The 19,223-nt window shown below is 39.0% G+C and overlaps 1 protein-coding gene across 3 annotated transcripts in view; it reads right to left on the bottom strand.

Annotated features, from left to right (window-relative positions):
• Positions 1-19,223, bottom strand: part of NUP153 (nucleoporin 153) — a 101,808-nt gene that overhangs the window by 33,346 nt on the left and 49,239 nt on the right. For 2 of the 3 annotated variants that reach the window (XM_015135559.3, NM_001261594.1), the window contains 6 exon segments: positions 18,197-18,313; positions 18,060-18,104; positions 17,744-17,797; positions 13,977-14,123; positions 10,528-10,580; positions 10,161-10,287 (listed from right to left, as the gene is read on the bottom strand). In XM_015135559.3, the coding sequence (XP_014991045.3) occupies positions 10,161-10,287; positions 10,528-10,580; positions 13,977-14,123; positions 17,744-17,797; positions 18,060-18,104; positions 18,197-18,313 (543 nt within the window). 3 annotated transcript variants of the gene reach the window in all.

Here is a 19,223-nt window from a genome sequence, read left to right as displayed (position 1 = left end):
AGTTAAAAATCTAACAAATTAAAATGACTTGTAACCCCAGCACTTTGGGAGGCCGAGGCAGGACAGTTTAAGGCCAAGAGTTTGAGACCAGTCTGGGCAACACAGTGAGACTCTGTCTCTATAAAAACTAAACAAACGAAAAACTAGCCAGGTGCAGTGGCATGCCTGTAGTCCCAGTACCTGGGAGGCTGAAGTGGGAGAATGGCCTGAGTCCAGGAGTTCCAGGCTGTAGTGGGCCATGACTGTGCCACTGCACTCCATCCTGGGTGACAGCAAGAACCCATCTCAAAAAACAAAAACAAAACCAATAAACACAGAATTCTAATAATAAATATTAAATAATTAAATAATAAATATCCCCTTAACCCCCAAATGGCAGCTTTCAAAAGGAACAACAGAAAACAATGGATCAATGGTAGCCCTCATTCCAACCATATCAAAAATTACATTAAGTATAAAAGGATTTGGTGTTCCAATTAAAAGACAGAAAATGGACAGAAAGGCAAAACTTATTTGTATGCTGTTTACCTGAGACCTACTTTAAATATAAACATGGACAGGCTCAAAATATATGGATGGAAAAAGATACACCCTGAAACTACTAAGCATAACAAGGCTTATTCCAGTAAGAACAGTGGCTGTATTAATAGCAAAGTAGATTTCAAGACAAAAAATATTTCCAAAGGTTTTTTAAAAAGGACACTTAATAGTCTTAAAAGGACAAATCACTATGGAGCCATAGAACAAATAGAAAGTGTATGCTCTCATGAGGGCCTCAAAATACATGAAACAAAAATTGAGGTTAGGCATGGTAGCACATGACTGTAATCTCAGCACTTTGAGAGGCAACGACAGGATGATCGCTTCGGCGCAGGAGTTTCGAAATCAGCCTGGGCGATATGGTGAGACCAGGTCTCTACAAATGATTTAAAAAATCGGCGAGCTATGGTGGCACATGCCTGTGGTCCCAGTTACTTGGGAGGCTCAGGTGACCATGCCACTGCACTCCAGCCTGGGTGACAGAGTGACATCTCATCTCAGAAAAAAAAAATAAAGACATAACCAAAGGGGTAAGACAAATTCACCAAATAAAAGTTGGCAATTTTAACCCCCATCTCTCAATAACTTAACAGGCTAACCATACCCTCCCTCCTCATGAAAAATGAATAAGAACAAAGATCTAATACTATCAGCTTATTTCTATAGATCACTATACCCAACAACTACAGAATGTATTTTCTTTAAGAATTGTCAAGCAGACCATATACTGAACTATAAAATAAGTCTCAATACATTTCAAAACACTGAAGTCATAATCTCAATCTTTTTCTAATCACAATGAAATTAAATTAGAAACCGATACCCTCCCCCCAAATATTTGGAAATTCAATACATTTCTAAATAATCCATGGGTCAAATACAAAAATCAAAAGAAACTAAAAAACTATAAAAGCAAAATTACAAAGCTTCTAGAAGCAAGCACAGGAAACTATCTTTGTAGCCTGGCAATAGGCAAATTTTTCTTAGGACACAAAGAATAAAAATATTAGAAAAAAAAATCCAGGTATCAAAAAATTTACAACATAGGCCAATCAAAGGATATCATTAAGAAAATGAACAGGCAAGTCAGACTGGGAAAAAAATATTTGTTAAGACATGTATCTGACAAAATACCTTGGTCAAGAATTTATAAAGACCTCCTAAAACACAGTAAGAAGACAACTGGCTGGGCACGGTGGCTCACGGCCTGTAATCTCAGCACTTTGGGAGGCCAAGGCTGGTGGATCACCTTAGGTCAAGAGTTTGAGACCAGCCAGACCAATATGGAGAAACCCATCTCTACTAAAAATACAAAAAAAATTAGCTGGGCGTGGTGTTGCACACCTGTAATCTCAGCTACTAGGGAGACTTCAACCTGCAAGATGGAGGTTGCAGTAAGCTGAGACCACACCACTGCACTCCAGCCTGGGCAACAAGAGCAAAACTGTCTCAAAAAAAGAAAAAAAAAAAAAAGACGACGACAACCCAATTCTTATAAGTGCAAAAGAACTGAACAGAATGGTCAGGCACAGTGGCTCATGTCTGTAATTCTTGCACTTTGGTAGGCCAAGGCGGATGGGTTGCCTGAGCTCAGGAGTTTGAGACCAGCCTGGGCAACACGGTGAAACCCTGTCTCTAATAAAATACAAAAAATTAGCCAGGCATGATGGCGTCCGCCTGTAATCCCAGCTACTCGGGAGGCTGACACAGGAGAGTTGCTTGAACCTGGGAGGCGGGGGTTGCAGTGAGCCAAGATCATGCCACTGCACTCCAGCCTGGGTGACAGAACAAGACTCCATCTCAAAAAAAAAGAAAAAAAAAAAATAATAACTGAACAGACACCTCACAAAAAAAGATGCACAAATGGCCAATCAGCACATAAAAAGAACACAATATTATTAGTCATCAAGGAAATGCAAATTAAAATTACAATGAGATACCACCACACACAAACCAGAATGACTAAAATTTAAAAGATGACTATCAACTATTGGTAAGGATACAAACTAAATAAAATGTTCATACACTGCTGGGAGGGATATAAAATGGCACAAACACTTTTGAAAACAGTATGATGGCTCCTTAGAAAGTTAAACATACAACTTAGCACCTCTTCTTCCAGGTATTTACCCCAGAGAAAAAAATTATTTACAAAAAGACCTGAACAAGAATGTTCCTAGTAGCTTTACTCACAACAGCCAGGGACAAAAGGATATGTAGTGAGTAACTATATGAAGTTGCAGAACAAGCAAAACCAACATGTGGTGGAAAAAATGAGAACAGTGATTGCCTCTGGGGTAGGAGGTGATGGCAACTGACTGAGAAGGAGGACAATTGAAATTTCTATGATGACAGAAATATTAAATATCTTGATGGGGCTTGGAATACACAGGTGTAAGCATTTGTCAAATTTATTAAATGGCACACCTAAGAATTTAACATTTCACTATATGTCAATTTTGCTATATTATAAAAAAACAACAAATATTTAACTCTACTTCATTCTATGTATGCTGAAGTATTTGGGGGCAAAGTGTACTAATGTCTTCAACTATCTTTAAAATGCACCACAAAAAAAAGATGGGACAGGTAAATCTTTTTTTTTTTTTGATAAAGCAAATGTAACACAAAATGTTGGAATCTAACTGCTACTATGTGTATCCACTGCAGAGTTCTTTCAACATTTCACGTTTGAAATTTGTCATAATCAACTGAGGGAGGAGGAGCAAACAAAAGACGCATCTGGCTATTTTTGTAGGGAAGCTTCTCTTCTCTGTTCAACCTCTAGTGTAGAACCCTAAAAACATCAACCATATAATCTACTCTCTCATGCCAACTCCGTAAGGCACACTCATGTCCACACTGGTTCCTTATTTTACTGACCTTGAACCAATTCTTTTTCTTTTTGAGACGGAGTTTCGATCTTGTTACCCCAGGCTGGAGTGCAGTGGTGCGATCTTGGCTCACTGCAACCTCCGCCTCCTGGGTTCACGCCATTCTCCTGCCTCAGCCTCCCGAGTAGCTGGGACTACAGGTGCCTGCCACTACACCCGGCTTTTTTTGGTATTTTTGTATTTTAGTAGAGACGGGGTTTCACCGTGTTGGCCAGGCTGGTCTCGAATTCCTGACCTTGTTATCTGCCTACCTCTGCCTCCAAAAGTGCTGGGAGGTAGGGCTTGCAGTGAGCCAAGATCGCACCACTGCACTCCAGCCTAGGCGACTGAGCGGGACTCTGTCTCAAAAAAGAAAAAAAATCGTTCCAAATGGGTAATTTTACATATAGAGTTCTATTAACCTGAATTTAATGGATCAGAATACATCCATTCCTGCTAAATAGCAACACTATTGAAATTAGCATAATGTGTTTATATTTCATTAAAACTAAATCTCTTCCATTTGACTCTTTCAAAGGCCCATGAAAATACTGCCCCTACAAAAATAATTTAATCTTTTTTTTTTTTTTTGAGACAAAGTCTCAATCTATCACCCAGGCAGGAGTGCAGTGGTGTGATCTCAGCTCACTGCAACCTCCCCCTCCCAGGTTCAAGCGATTCTTCTGCCTCAGCTTCCCAAGCAGCTGGGATCACACCCAGCTAATTTTTGTGTTTTTAGTAGAGACAGGGTTTCACCATGTTGGCCAGGCTGGTCTCAAACTCCTGACCTTAGATCGTGATCTGCCGGCCTCAGCCTCCCCAAAGTGCTGGGATTACAGGTGTGAGCCATGGTGACCGGCCAATCTTTTAATTTTTTACCAAAAATTCCCACTAATTACAACTGAACAAAGAAACGATTCATGGTCTGAACATATCTGACATCTGATACAAACAAGCAGCATTACATTCCAAATAACTATAGAAGTGTGTATCTAAACCTATTCTATACAGATATAAAACACAAGATGGGGTTGGGTATGGTGGTTCACCCCCGTAATCCCAGCCCTTTGGGAGGCCAAGGCGGGCGGATCTCTTGAGGTCAGGAGTTTGAGACCAGCCTGGCCAATATGGTGAAACCCCATCTCTACTAACAATACAAAATTTAGCTGGGCATGGTGGCATATGCTTGTAATGCCAGCTACTCAGGAGGCTGAGGCAGGAGAATTGCTTGAACTCAGGAGGTGGAGGTTGCAGTGAGCCAAGATTGCACCACTGCACTCCATCCTGGGAGACAGAGCAAGACTCTGTCAAATAAACAAACAAACAAACGAACAAACCACAAGGTGAGCAGAAAGTTTGGGGCCGACATCACATTAGTACCTCTTTCCTCAGAAATGTGGACATTATAACTTCAGGGTGGAACAGAGCCAGCAATGGGAAGGACTGAGTGAAGAATCCTGCGATGCAAAATTGGCAGTTGGCCAGAATGACGAGAAGGGACCCAGACAGGGGAGGAGGTGATACAGACATAAGTGAAGAGGAGTTTTTTTTTTTTTTTTTTTTTTAAAGACAGAGTCTCCCAGGCTGGGGTGATCCTCGCACTTCAGCCTCCCTGGTAGCTGGGACTACAGGCGCTGACCACCATGCCTGGTTAATTTTTGTCATTTTTTTGTACACATGCGGTTTTGCCATGTTGCCCTGGCTGGTCTCAAACTCCTGGGCTCAAGCGAGCCTCCCAACTTGGCTGGCACCAGGTTTCTGAAGAAAGGAAAGCTTTACTTACAGTCAACCAACAAGGAAGACAGGAGTCCAGCTCAAATCTGTCTCCCCACAAATTGGCCTTAAGGCAATATGTTTATTAGGAAAGGTTTAGGGGGTAGATTCTGGGGCAGGAAAGAGGAGGTCTGAAAAGTCCCTGGGCGTGCACAGTTGTCTCTTCATGCATCTTTATGGGCCACATGTGCAAATTCTGGGGCAGTTAGAATGAAATGTGGAAATCTGGGCTGTGATGTCAGCAAGCTCATTCTGCAGACTCTAGTTGGTCATATTAGTTCCAGCCAATTTCAGTCAGCTTTGTTATCTTACAAGTGGAGAGGGCTTCAGCAAGCTGTTTCTTATCTGCCATCTTGTAAGTTCAAGAATACCTGTTAGCCACTGATTTCTTTAATTCTTTGGAGCATGGCTTCACCTTCAGCTTCAGTTTTTAAAAATAAAACTTCTGAGATCTTAAGCTGAAGCTCAGGTTGATTATCTATAGCTTAGTTTTAGCTGTCTTGCAGATACATGTTTGGTATGACTTTGCTGTATTGAAGAGTTTGTTTTATTAATATTAATAATATTTTGCTCTTATTGTCTGGTATACTAAAAATTATTTTCTGGCTGGGCACAGTGACTCACACCTGTAATCCCAGCACTTTGGGAAGCAAGGCAGGTGGGGATCACTTAAGGTCAGGAATTCGAGAACAGCCCGGACAACATGGCAAAACCCCATCTCTACTAAAATAAAAAAATAAAAAATAAATAGCTGGCCTTGGTGATGCGTGCCTAAAATCCCAGCTACTTGGGAGGCTGAGACATGAGAATCACTTGAACTCAGAGGGGGGAGGTTGCCGTGAGCCAAGATCGTGCACTCCAGCCTGGGCGACAAATAGAGTGAGACCCTGTCTCAAAAAAACAAAACAAAACCTGGTGCCATGGTATGGGTTCTGTGCTCATCAGGCAGTAAGCCCTTTTGTTGGGTAAGAGAAATGAGCAATATCTATACAAACAAAGCCAAGTTGTATTTTCCTCATACAGAGATAAACTTTACAAAACAGGCCACAGATTTTACCAGGAAAAGTAAAAACTTGTCAAAAAAAATAAGCTCATGCTATTTGAATCAGATATCAGATTGGTGCAAATGTAATTGCAGTTTTGCATTATAATAATTTGCCACTTGATAACTGGAATACATTCTTGAATATGGTTATATTATACATCATTTTAATGCAAATTTCTTGCTTTATGTTATTTAGCTGATGACTTATTACTTGCTGTTTATTTTATATTATTTTAGACTGTGGAAATGATGTTAGACAAAAAACAAGTTTGAGCGATTTTCTTATTCGAGTTCAAAATGGATTGTAAAGCAGCAAAGAGAACTCACCAACATCAACAAAGCATTTGGCCCAGAACTGCTAATGAACATATACTGCAGTGGTGGTTCAAGAAGTTTTTGCAAAGGAGGCTGGGCATGGTGGCTCACGCCTGTAATCCCAGCACTTTGGGAGGCTGAGGCAGTCGGATCACTTGAGGTCAGGAGTTCAAGACCAGCCTGGTCAACATGGTGAAACCCTGTCTCCATCAAAAATACAAAAAATTAGCTGGGCCTGTGACACATGGCTGAGAGTGAGGCAGGAAAGGGGAAGCTCGGAGGCCTCGGGAGGCTGAGGCAGGAAAATAGCTTGAACCCAGGAGGTGGAGGCTGCAGTGTGCTGGGATCACGCTACTGTACTCCACCCTGGTCCACAGAGCAAGACTGTCTCAAAACAGTAACAAAACAAAACACCCAAAGAAGCACACAACAACAACAAAAAACAAAGTTTGCAAAGGAGACAAGAGCCTTGAAGATGAGAAGCGTAATGGCCAGCCCCTGGAAGTTGACAGTGACCAATTGACAGCAGTCACCAAAGCTGATCCTCAAACCTCACAAGAAATTGCCAAAGAACTCAACGTTAGCCATTCTATGGTCATTCTGCATTTGAAGCAAATTGGAAAGGTGAAAAAGCTCAATAAGTGGGAGTCTTGAGCTGAGTGAAATTAAAAAAAATTGTTTTGAAGTGTCGTCTTCTCCTACTCTATGCAACAACAACAAACCATTTATCGGATTGTGACATGGGACGAAAAGAGGATTTTACACGATAACCAGTGACAACCAGTTCAGTAGCTGACCCAAGAAGAAGCTTCAAAGCACTTCCCAAAGCCAAACTTGCACCAAAAAAAGGCCACGGTCACTGTCTGGTGGTCTGCGGCCGGTCTAATTCACTACAGCTTTCAGAATCCTGGCGAAACCACTACATCTGAGAAGTCTCCTCAGGCAATCAATGAGATGCACCAAAAACTGCAATGCCCGCAGCTGGCATCGATCAACAGAAAGGGCCTACTTCTTCTCCACAACAACACCCAATGGCACACTGCATAACCAACGCTTCAAAAGTTGAAGAAATTGGGCTACAAAGTTTTGCCTCATCCGCCATATTCACCTGACCTCTCGCCAACTGACTATCACTTCTTCAAGCATCTCGAAAACGTTTTGCAGGGAAAACACTTCCATAACAGCAGCATGCAGAAAATGCTTTCCAAGAGCTTGTCGAATCCCAAAGCACAGATTTTTGTGCTATAGGAATAAGCAAATTTATTTCTTGTTGGCAAAAATGTGTTGATTGTAATGGTTCCTGTTTTTTTCAATAAAGATGTGTTTGAGCCTAGTTATAATGATTTAAAAGTCATGGTCCAAAACCCCAAATACTTCTGTACCAACCTAATAAATTCCTTATTTACACAAGGTAAGACAGCCCATTTCTTTTGTTTTTGTTTTGTTTTGTTTTTGAGACAGAGTCTCACTCTGCTGCCAAGCTGGAGTACACTGGTGCGATCTCGGCTCACTGCAACCTCCACCTCCGGGGTTCAAGTGATTCTCCTGCCTCAGCCTCCCGAGTAGCTGGGACTACAGGCGTGTGCCATCACGCCCAGCTAAGTTTTGTATTTTTAGTACAGACAGGGTTTCATCATGTTGGCCAGGATGGTCTCGATCTCTTGACCTCTTGATCTGCCCGCCTCGGCCTCCCAAAGTCCTGGGATTACAGGCGTGAGCCACTGCACCCGGCTGCCAACCCATTTCTTAAATATAATAAAGAGCTTTAATAACAAAAGAAAATTGGTTTGCTACAGAATCTACAAAATTTATATACTGTTTGTATGATCAATGGCATTCAAGATATTTCCTTTCCAGACAATGATATATAGTAATACATCCCCTCCCTTCACAACACTCTAGTAGAGCGAGAAACAGAGACTAAGGGAAAGACAGAGCCCCCAGACCAGCAATCGAGCCAAGTCTACTAACATAATCCCAAATCTCATTGCAAGTCAATGTATATGGCAGAAAGTGAAAACTGCCAAGGAAGTCATAATTCTGGTGAGCTATAGTACTGCTAACTAGGAGAAGCAGAGATAAAAATAATGCAAGGCATTCCACTCTAAGCCTGAAGAGCAAAATACCAATAGGCATGAAGAAATCTAAGACATCCAACAACTTCAACCAAAACATGATTTTGTTTCTGTCAACATAAAGAGAAAAGCATGTTTAAAAAGCTAAAAATATACTCCTAAAACTCATGGGTCAATAAGGGAGTCACCTGTGAAATTTTAATTAGAAACAAATGACAAATGCAAGGACCACGTATCAAAACTCAAATGGTTAAGCTAGGCTGAAATGCATTTATAATAAAACTAAAATGAGACTTGCATTCAACTCAAAGTAGTTAGAAAAAAGAACAATATATAGACAGAAAGGTTAATGTAATCAATCTTAAATTTGTCCCTACCTTTTCCAAACATTTATGGTCAGAATATATAGAGAACTTTTTCTAACAATAAATTATATATACATACACATACATATTTCTTAATATACATACAAGAATTATATATGTATACTTCCCCACAGGAAATCACCCCATAGGAAAAAAATGGATCAAGAGAAAACTCAAATATCAAAAAAACACACAGAAGGACGGCCCAAGATCTACCTATTGTCATATGGTGGAAATACTGAACTGCAAAACTACCTTGAAGAGAAAACATGGCAACATCTAATAAAGCTGAAGATGTGGATCATCCCCTATAATCCCAACAATTCCATTCCTAGACAAATACTCCAGAGAAAATATCGCACATCTGCAGACAGAAAAGTGCATATTCACTTTAATGTGTATTAGAAATCTACCAAAATGTATCCTGATGGCAGAATAGATTATGGTAAATCTACAAACTGGATAAATATATAAGCAGTGAAATTAAAAAACTTACAGTTACCTTTCACAATACAACACCAAAAAAGGAGAAATAGGCAAGTAAGAAGAATACGGGCAGGGCACAGTGGCTCACGCCTATAATCCCAGCACTTTGCGAGGCTGAGGCACGTGGATCACTTGACGGCACGGGTTTGACCCAGCCTGGCCAACATGGTGAAACCCCATCTCTACAAAAAATACAAAAATTAGCCAGGTATGGTGGCACATGCCTATAGTCCCAGCTACTTGCATGGCTGAGGCACAAGAATCGCCCGAACCCAGGAGGCAGACGTTGCAGTGAGCCGAGACTGCACCACTGCACTCCAGCCTGAGTGACAGAGCGAGACTGTATCTTAAAAAAAGAAGAATACATATAGCATTTATCCTATTCATGAACTTATTTACATATGTTTTACAAACAGACAAAACTATACAGTAATACCAAGGCTCAAATAATTTTAATTGCAATTCCCTTATTTGAAAAAGTACGGGTAGTTTTGTTTTGTTCAACGATACCCATGAAATTTAAGGTACTAGGTTAGGTTTTCAGCATACATTTTGAAAGAACTGATTCAATAGCAGATTAACTTTGCTCTGGGTCTCCTCGAACCCCACCCCTACAGGTCTCCCCTAACCACCACCACACCAGTGCTTTTTAAATAAACCTCAAGAATATATGAGTATACAACCCTACCTCCTCCTCCGGAGATTTAGAAGCAACAAAGCGTGTTCTTTCTCGTCTCATCTTGCCACCTCCACCACCTACTCCAGAAGATAAACCATTGGCTGCAGGCAAACTGAAATTTGGATATGAAAAGCCACTGGCAAATAAAAAGAAAATTAAAACAATTGATATATTATTCTGGTCCATAACTTGTTAACTAGAACTGCTAACAAGTAAAAAATATATATATATACAGGCAAATGTGATTCTAAAATCTTAGATTTTTGTATAAAGTTTCTGTTCTTTGATTTTAATCTTCAAAAACGTACATGTAAATCAAATACAGACCTTACAAGTTAAATATAAAGAAGTATAGCTGTATAAAAAATGACAGTACCTTTCTCGTTGTTCTCTATTTTGTCCAGGTGTCGTATTTTTTTCATATCCAGTCTGCGGGGGAAATACACACATATTTACATTTGCTTATTTGTTGTAATTTTCTTAATACCACCTTGCTCCCTACTAATTTTAATATTTAGAATCAGGAATTTGATGGCTTTTTAGTTAATGAATCCTGAAATTTGAAATTATACCCTGACTTCTGAATGGTAACCAAGAGTTATGGTGAGATTATACATAAAAAATGTCAGTGAGCACAACCATTATTTTAACAAAATGGTAGTATATAGACAATACACTCACTAACCTAATCACAAAATTACTTTTACTTATCCCTCTTTTTGTCCTGCTAATTGTGCAACCAAATATACAAAGATATTCCTTTCGAAATGCCTCTCTGCAACTTAAATAATTAATATGTCCACTGAAAGGAATCAAGACTCCTTAGAAAAACGGCTGATTACAGGGCTGGGGCAGGAAATGCATGTGAAGAGCCTGAATTATCTTATAATATCAAAAACCAATTAAGTGCTCAAAAAGATACAGGCAAGAATCATCAATAATGCTAACATTAGTGGCTGAAAAGAATATAATTGGGAAGTTTCCTTCCCACAAGATACTTATTCATTATGAAAGGTAAAGTAGTAATTTTATAGTAGAGAATCCTCACAGACACCACTTTATGTAATAACCACACTGCCAGGAATGGGACAAACTGGTAGCCAGTGCCTTCTGAACAGTGAGAACAGCTCAGCACACTCCCTCAATGGTTTTCACAGCCAAAAGTACGTAACTGAAATCTAATCAGGAGGAAACATCAATCATAAAACTACAGAACATTCTACAAAATAATTGGCTTCTATACTTCAAAATTATCAGTTGTGAAACACAAAACAACAAAAACAAAAAACAAAAGGAACTGTTCTAGACTAAAGGAGATGAAGAGACATGACGACTAAATGCAAGACATGATGTTAGAATTTTTTCTTTGGGGCCAACTGACAACATGTAAATAGAATCTGTAGACTAGTGTTCTGCAAATGTTAAATTTCTGGGTTTGATCACTGTTATGCATTACGTAAGGGAACTCGTTTATAAGAACACAGAGAAAAAGATACAACAAATGTAGTAAAATGTGAAGTTCACGAAATTTTTCTTGCAAATCTGTAAAAGTCCAATATGCTCAAAAAATATATATATGAAATATGTATATATGTGTGTATCTATATGAAATATGTGTGTGTGTGTGTGTATATATATATATATATACTGGCTATATATCCTATGATCCAGCAATTCTATTTCTAGGTATAAATCCAGGGGAAATAAAAACATGCCCACAAAACAAAAAAAACAAAAACAAAACACACATAAATGTTCATAGGAGCATTATTCATTATAGCCAAATATATATATATGTGTGTGTGTGTGTGTATATATATATATAGAGAGAGAGAGAGAATGTGTGTGAGTCAGGGTCTTACTCTGTCACCCAAGCTGGAGTACAGTGGTGCAATCATAGTTCACTTCAGCCTCAAACTCCTGGGCTGTCACATGATTCTCCTACCTCAGCCTCCTGCCTTGCTAGGATTACAGACAAGCACCACCACATCTGGCTAATTTTTTTAATTTCCTCTAGAGACAAGGTCTCACTATGGTGCCTGGGCTAGTATTGAACTCCTGGCCTCAACTGATCCTTCTGCCTGAGCCTCTCAAAGCACTGGGATTACAGGCACGAGCCACCGTGACCACCTTATATTCAAAATATTTTTCAAAAATTTAATGTGAACTTAAAACTATGGAGGGAGATAAAGCGAATATGACAAAATGTTAATGACTGGTCAATCAACATAAAGAAATACATGGGCAATCACTGTACTAATCTTTCTAAGTTTCAAGGTTTTCAATAAATTGAGTTGTTAGAAATGAGATTAAATGTAAGTAAAGGCATAAACAGTAAGGTGTTAAGTAAACAAAAACACAAGTTAAATGACACAAAAAAACAGACAAACCCAGATTATGGGACATTTTTTATAAGAAAACTGGCCTGGTCTCTTCAAAAACCTAAGATCCAGCAATTCTATTTCTAGGTATAAATCCAAGAGAAATAAAAACATGTCCACAAAACAAACAAACAAACAAACAAAAAAACACACACATAAATGTTGATAGGAGCATTATTCATTATAGCCAAAAAGTAAAAACCACCCCAATGTCCCTCAACTGATTAATGTATAAAACAAAATCTAGTATATCCATACAATGAAATATCTACAAAATCTAGTATATTCTTACAATGAAATATTATTCAGCCATAAAAAGGGAAAAAATGAAGTACTCATACATACTACAACGCGAATGAACCTTGAAAACATTATGCTAAGTGGCTACTAGTGGGTATGGGTAGATTTTCGAAGGGTGGGAGAGATGGCAATACAAACGTTCTAAAATTTACCATTATGATGGCCGAACAGTTGAACAACTCACAGACACCACTTTATTTATAAAGTGTTTTCCAAACATGCTAAAACCACTGAATTGAAAACTTTAAATATGTATGATTTAAACTTTGCATGATATGTGAATTATCTCAAGAAACAGAATCCAATGTGGCCAGGGTGAGGGTTTGAGGTATGGAAAAACAAAACCAAAAGCAGTATCTGAACCTTGCTGAGTCCTGGTTCAAAAAAGCAATTATGAAAAACATTTCAATATGAACTGGATATTAGATAGTTTTAAGGAATTAGAATTAATTTTCTTAGATGGGATAATACAGGACAAAGTACTTAGGAGATGCATATCAAAGTACTTAGGGTTCAAAAGATAATGTCTGAAATTTACTTTCAGATAGTTCAACAATGCCACACGCAAGAAACAGATAAAGCAAATCCAGCAAAATTATTAAACCTAAACAATGAGTATATGCTAGAGTTTACTAGTCAACACTAACTTAAGATCTGATCAAGGTAGCGGCTAGGCGCAGTGGCTCACACCTGTAATCTCAGCACTTTGGGAGGCCTAAGCAGGTGGCCCACTTGAGGTCAGGAGTTTGAGACCAGCCTGGCCAACGTGGTGAAACCCTGTCTCTACTAAAAATACAAAAATTAGCTGAGTGAGGTGGCACATGCCTGTAGTCCCAGCTACTCAGGAGGCTGAGGCAGGAGAATCACTTGAACCCAGGAGGCAGAGGCTACAGTGAGCTGAGACCATGCATGCCATTGCACTCCACCCTGGGCGACAGAGTGAGACTCCATCTTAAAAAAAAAAAGAAAGATTTGATCAAGGTGACAGCTATTTTAAAAGTATACCAATTCATAATCATCACTAATTCACAACCTTAATGCGTTATACAGTTGCTAGAATGCAATGGTAGTTATATTTAACATTATTTAATCTTACTCATTCTAATCAATATTCAAAGACTGGTAGAAATATACACATACTCACACTGCACTTTTTATCTATTCTTTGATTAGTCTTCCTAAATTCACCAGATGGAGTCAGCGATGGTTTAAAATAAACACTTCGATTTGTTGCTATGGAAACTGGCTTTGGGGTCATAAGTCTCTGAACAGGAGGATACTGAGAATCCACCTGACAGGTGAACAGAAATCAAAGACATTTATTTTCGTATAAATCAATAATTCATAACTAAATTTCGACAATAGCTAATGTGACCTAAAGACCAAGAGTATTTCCTAGAGAAATATACAGTAGATACAAACAAGAGGAAAAACTGATAATAATGGAATCTAAGGTATGTATCTATTTATATACATATATGTACATAAATATACACACACATAATTCTAAAATTGGTTTCATGGATACACTGTATTTCATTCCAGACTTAATGACTTTTTACACACATGCATGCATACAAAATGGAACTATATTCAAAGCAGCACTACAAATCTAAGCTTTTACAGAGTTAATTAATTTAAAAAAAAAAAAAATTTTTTTTTTTAAAAGACGGACTCCTGCTCTGTCACCCAGACCACAGCTCACTGTAGCCAAGACCTGGGTGATCCTTCCACCACAGCCTCCTGTGTAGACAGGCATGCGCCACCATACCTGACTAATTTTTTTGGTATTTTTTGTAGAGACAGGGTCTCGCCATGTTGCCCAGGCTGGTCTCACACTCCTCGGCTCAAGCAATCTGCCTGCCTCAACCTCCCAAAGTGCTGAGATTACAGATATGAGACACCTCGCCTGGCTTTTTTTTTTTTTTTTAACGGAGATTAGGTCTTGCTGTGTTGCCCAGACTGGCCTCAAACTTCTGAGCTCAAGCAATCCTTCTGCCTCAGCCTCTTTAAGTGCTGGGATTACAGGCATGACCCACTGTTCCTGGCCCAGAGTGAATTTTAAATGCACGAACTAAAATGTACTTTTGTCACATTTTCCTTGAATTACTATCCATATTTCCTGAGCTGCAAATAAGATATTTTAAAACTAGCTATGGGCCAGGCGTGGTGGCTCATGCCTGTAATCCCAGCAACGTGGGAGGCCGAGGCAGGTGGATCATTTGAGGTCAGGAGTTCGAGACCAGCCTGGCCAACATGGTGAAACTGTCTCTACTAAAAATGTAAAAATCAGCCAGGCATGGTGGCATGTGCCTGTAATCCCAGCTACTTAGGAGGCTGCGGCAGGAGAATGGTTTGAACCCAGGAGGCAGAGGTTTCAGTGAGCCAAGATTGTGTCACCACACTCCAGCCTGGGAGACAAAGCAAGAGTCAGTCTCCCAAAACAAACAAAAAAACTAGCTATGAAAATATTTCAATTCCCAAAAATGTGACCAAATCCCTCTCCATGTTATTTCTCCCATTGTTATTTAAATACCAAGCCAAACCAAAAATCTTACAACGTAAGTCTAAATGGTAAATCACTGTTAAGACTTTCAAACTGTAAAATGAACTCAATTTATTATATAAGTACACCAAGTGTTTTGTTAACAATAGTCCTTTGCTAAACTGAAACATAGTAAAAAGCTTGTTGGTATAAAACCACTATAAAGCCAGAAGCTTCTAACTCTGTCCAAAGACTGTAATCCTATGAATAGGGTCCTTTCACTCAGCAGCAGCTGTGAACAACGTTGGTTTCCAGGGCAAAGCCTCTGTCTAGTTACTAACACTTCCCTAAAACCTCTTCACAAATGTGACCTTACATACAACTCAATAAGAGAGGCTATTTTGCAGACTGTTCTGATAACATCTGTGAAACATGAGCTATGATACTGTATTCTGGCTTTTTATTTCTTAGCACCCATTAATAAACTTTTATGGATACTATACTCAACCATTAGTAAAACTGTTACTGATAAGAACTTACATTATGACATAATTTTAAAATTTCACCTCTTATTATAAAATAACTTGATACAAATAAGGGATTGAGAAAAGCTAGTAGCTTAAATTAATCCCATCATAGAAGCTAGTAATAGATTCCTTCTTGCCTAATTACAAATGTCTAGGTAATTCTAAAAATTGAGAAGCAACACTCTTCCAATAAAAAGTTCAATATTAGCTTTCTCTGCATCAGAATTTCATTACAGATAATTTATCAATATCTTAGTCATTACAATTAATTCATAAAATTATAATTTAAATAATTACTTTTGAGGAACTTGGTATTATAAGAAATGCTTTCAAAAGAAAAATCCAGGCCGGGCACAGTGGCTCATGCCTGTAATCCCTGCACTTTGGGAGGCTGAGGCGGGCGGATCACGAGGTCAAGAGATTGAGACTATCCTAGCTAATATGGTGAAACCCCATCTCTACTAAAAATACAAAAAATTACCCAGGCATGGTGACAGGCGCCTATAGTCACAGCTACCCAGGAGGCTGAGGCAGAAGAATTGCTTGAGCGGAAGACGGAGGTTGCAGTGAGCTGAGACTGCGCCACTGCACACTCCAGCCTGGGTGACAGAGCAAGAGACTGTCTCAAAAAAAAAGAAAAAGAAAAATCCAACAGTCTGTTTTCCTTGAAGGATGCTTAACCAGCTATAAATAAACTAACAAAAGATACCTCTTTAACTCAAACTATCAAACATTGTATTTTTTCGCACAGTAACCTCCGAAGTTAATTTTAAGCAAACAGGATATATTAAAAGGGCAGCAAGATATAATGATCAACTTTATTAGTTCCACTATCTTGGAACAGTATTTTGTTTGGCTGATGAGAGATGTGCCTAACTGAAATTCTACTATACACAATAAATTTCACAAAAATTTGGTTAATGAGGAAAGTATACAAAGATGATGATGTGCAATGAGGACTTTAGTTTACTGAACTATTTTTTCTTTTCTTTTTTTTTTTTTTGAGATAGAGTCTCACTTTGTCTCCCAGGCTGCAGTGCAGTGCCGCAACCTCAGCTTGCTGCACCCTCCTACTCCCAGGTTCAGGTGATTCTCCTGCCTCAGCCTCCAGAGTAGCTGAGATTGCAGGTGGACGCCACTACACCTGGCTAATTTTTTTTTTGTATTTTTAGTAGAGACAGGGTTTCACCATGTTGTCCAGGCTGGTTTTGAACTTCTGACCTCAAGTGATCCACTGGCCCAGGCCTCCCAAAGTGCTAGGATTACAGGTGTAAGCCACTGCACCTGGCTGATCACTCCTATTTTTATTTATCAAAAGGTAAGAGTAAGCCATAAACTCTGTCAAGATCCTGAAGATGGAAATGCTGAATAGTCCAAAAAAAAAAAAATTGGATGAGTGTCTACTACATATACAATATAGTCCTGAGGCCTGAAGAATAGAGTAAAATGTCCAAGTAAAAGAATATTATTTTTCGGGGTCAGGCACAGTGGCTCACACCTTAGTCCCAGCACTTTGGGAGGCCAAAGTAGGCAGATCACCTGAGCTTAGGACCAGCCTGAGCTCAGAGACCAGCCTGGCTAAAATGGCGAAACCCTGCCTCTACTAAAAATACAAAAATTAGTGGGGCAAGACAGCACGTGCCTGTAATCTCAGCTACTAGGGAGGCTGGGGCACAAGAATCACTTGAACCTGGGAGCCACAGGTTGCAGTGAGCCAAGATGGCGCCACTGCATACCAGTCTGGATGACAGAGCTAGACTAAGCCTCAAAAAAAAAAAAAAAATTACTTTTCAAACATGTTCACTAATGTCTAAACTAAATCCAATTTGTATACTTGTGAACTTTAAACACAACAAAATTACAGAGAGTTTAAATAACTAAATGCTAAACAAGTCTTACCTTTTCTCTTTTGGCCTGAAAATCTGTGATATCTATCCCACTCCTATCAAGAGGCTGAAAAATAAAAATACTATTAGAATAGATGGGGAGTTATGAAAAATAACTTTTTTTTTTCTTTTTGAGACGGAGTCTCACTCTGTTGCCCAGGCTGGAGTGCAGTGGTGCAATCTCAACTCACTGCAACCTCTGCCTCTCAGGTTCAAGCGATTCTCCTACCTCAGCCTCCCAAGTAGCTGGGACTACAGGCGTGCGCCACCACACCCAGCTAATTTTTGTATGAACAATATCTTTTTAAAAGGTTTAAATTTCAACTTACAGAATTCAGAGGAGAAGAAACAATGGATGGAATTCTTTTTGCATCCTGTTAATGTTGAAAAAACAACAAAATTAAGATTTTTCAATAATACTAGGTTTTGTTACACTCCTGTATTAATTTTGATTTTAAAAATTTACCGCTAAAGGGCTTGACATCTTCTCTAAAGACTGCAATATTCGCCGAGCCGTTGAACTGGTCACACCATAAGATTGTGCACTGAGTTGCTTAGCTTTCATTTGTCTTCTAACTGGTGCCTGTAAAGTAAACCCTGTATTATTTATTGTAACACAAAATCTAAGGCACATATTTCACACAATGAAAATATTTACAAGATAGAATGGATGTCCAAAGTAAAACAAGATTTAATGCGTTAACAGCAATTTATCTCTGGGTAGGGTCATTAAAAGTTCAATTTTTTTCTTCATGCCTTTATTGGAAATCCAATTCTCTGAGAAATTACCTTTACAACAACAAAAGAATGATAAGACAGCATGCACCATTCTAAAGAAAAGTCTGGGCCAGGTGCAGTGGCTCATGTCTCTAATCCCAGCACTTTGGGAGGCTGAGGCGGGTAGATCACCTGAGGTCAGTAGTTCAAGACCAGCCAGGCCAACATGGTGAAACTCCATCTCCACTAAAAATACAAAAATTAGCTGGGCGTGCTCGCGGGCACCTGTACTCCCAGCTACTCAGGAGGCTGAGGCAGAAGAATCACTTAAACCCAGAAGTGGAGGTTGCAGTGGGCTGAGATTGCGCCATTGCACTCCAGCCTGGATAACAGAGTGAGACTCCATCTCAAAAAAAAAAAAAAGTCTACCAGTTATGTCACATGGGGTAAATGGGGCAATTGATAAAAAGTTCTAGTATTACCTTAGATCCATTTATCTATAATATTTAAATCAAAGAACATTAAATTAATAAAAACTGAATTAAGATATCAGTTAACCTAAGCATTAAATAACATTCAATTAGAGTAAATTCTAAGATGGCTAAACAAAGAGATGGTAGATTCTACTGCAACGAAAACCTAAAATTTTAATACTAATGACTTGTTTCTCAGAAGTTAATATAACAGGCTGGGCACAGTGGCTCACGCAGTGTATCCTGTGACCCTGTTAAACTCACTTATTAGTTGTGGTAGCTTTTTTTGTAGTTTCTTTGGAT

This window comes from Macaca mulatta, chromosome 4 (genome assembly GCF_049350105.2).
Source record: "Macaca mulatta isolate MMU2019108-1 chromosome 4, T2T-MMU8v2.0, whole genome shotgun sequence".
NCBI classification, from domain to species: Eukaryota; Metazoa; Chordata; class Mammalia; order Primates; family Cercopithecidae; genus Macaca; species Macaca mulatta.
Note: the sequence above shows the minus strand (reverse complement) of the source record. Positions and strands in the feature narration are given on the sequence as shown.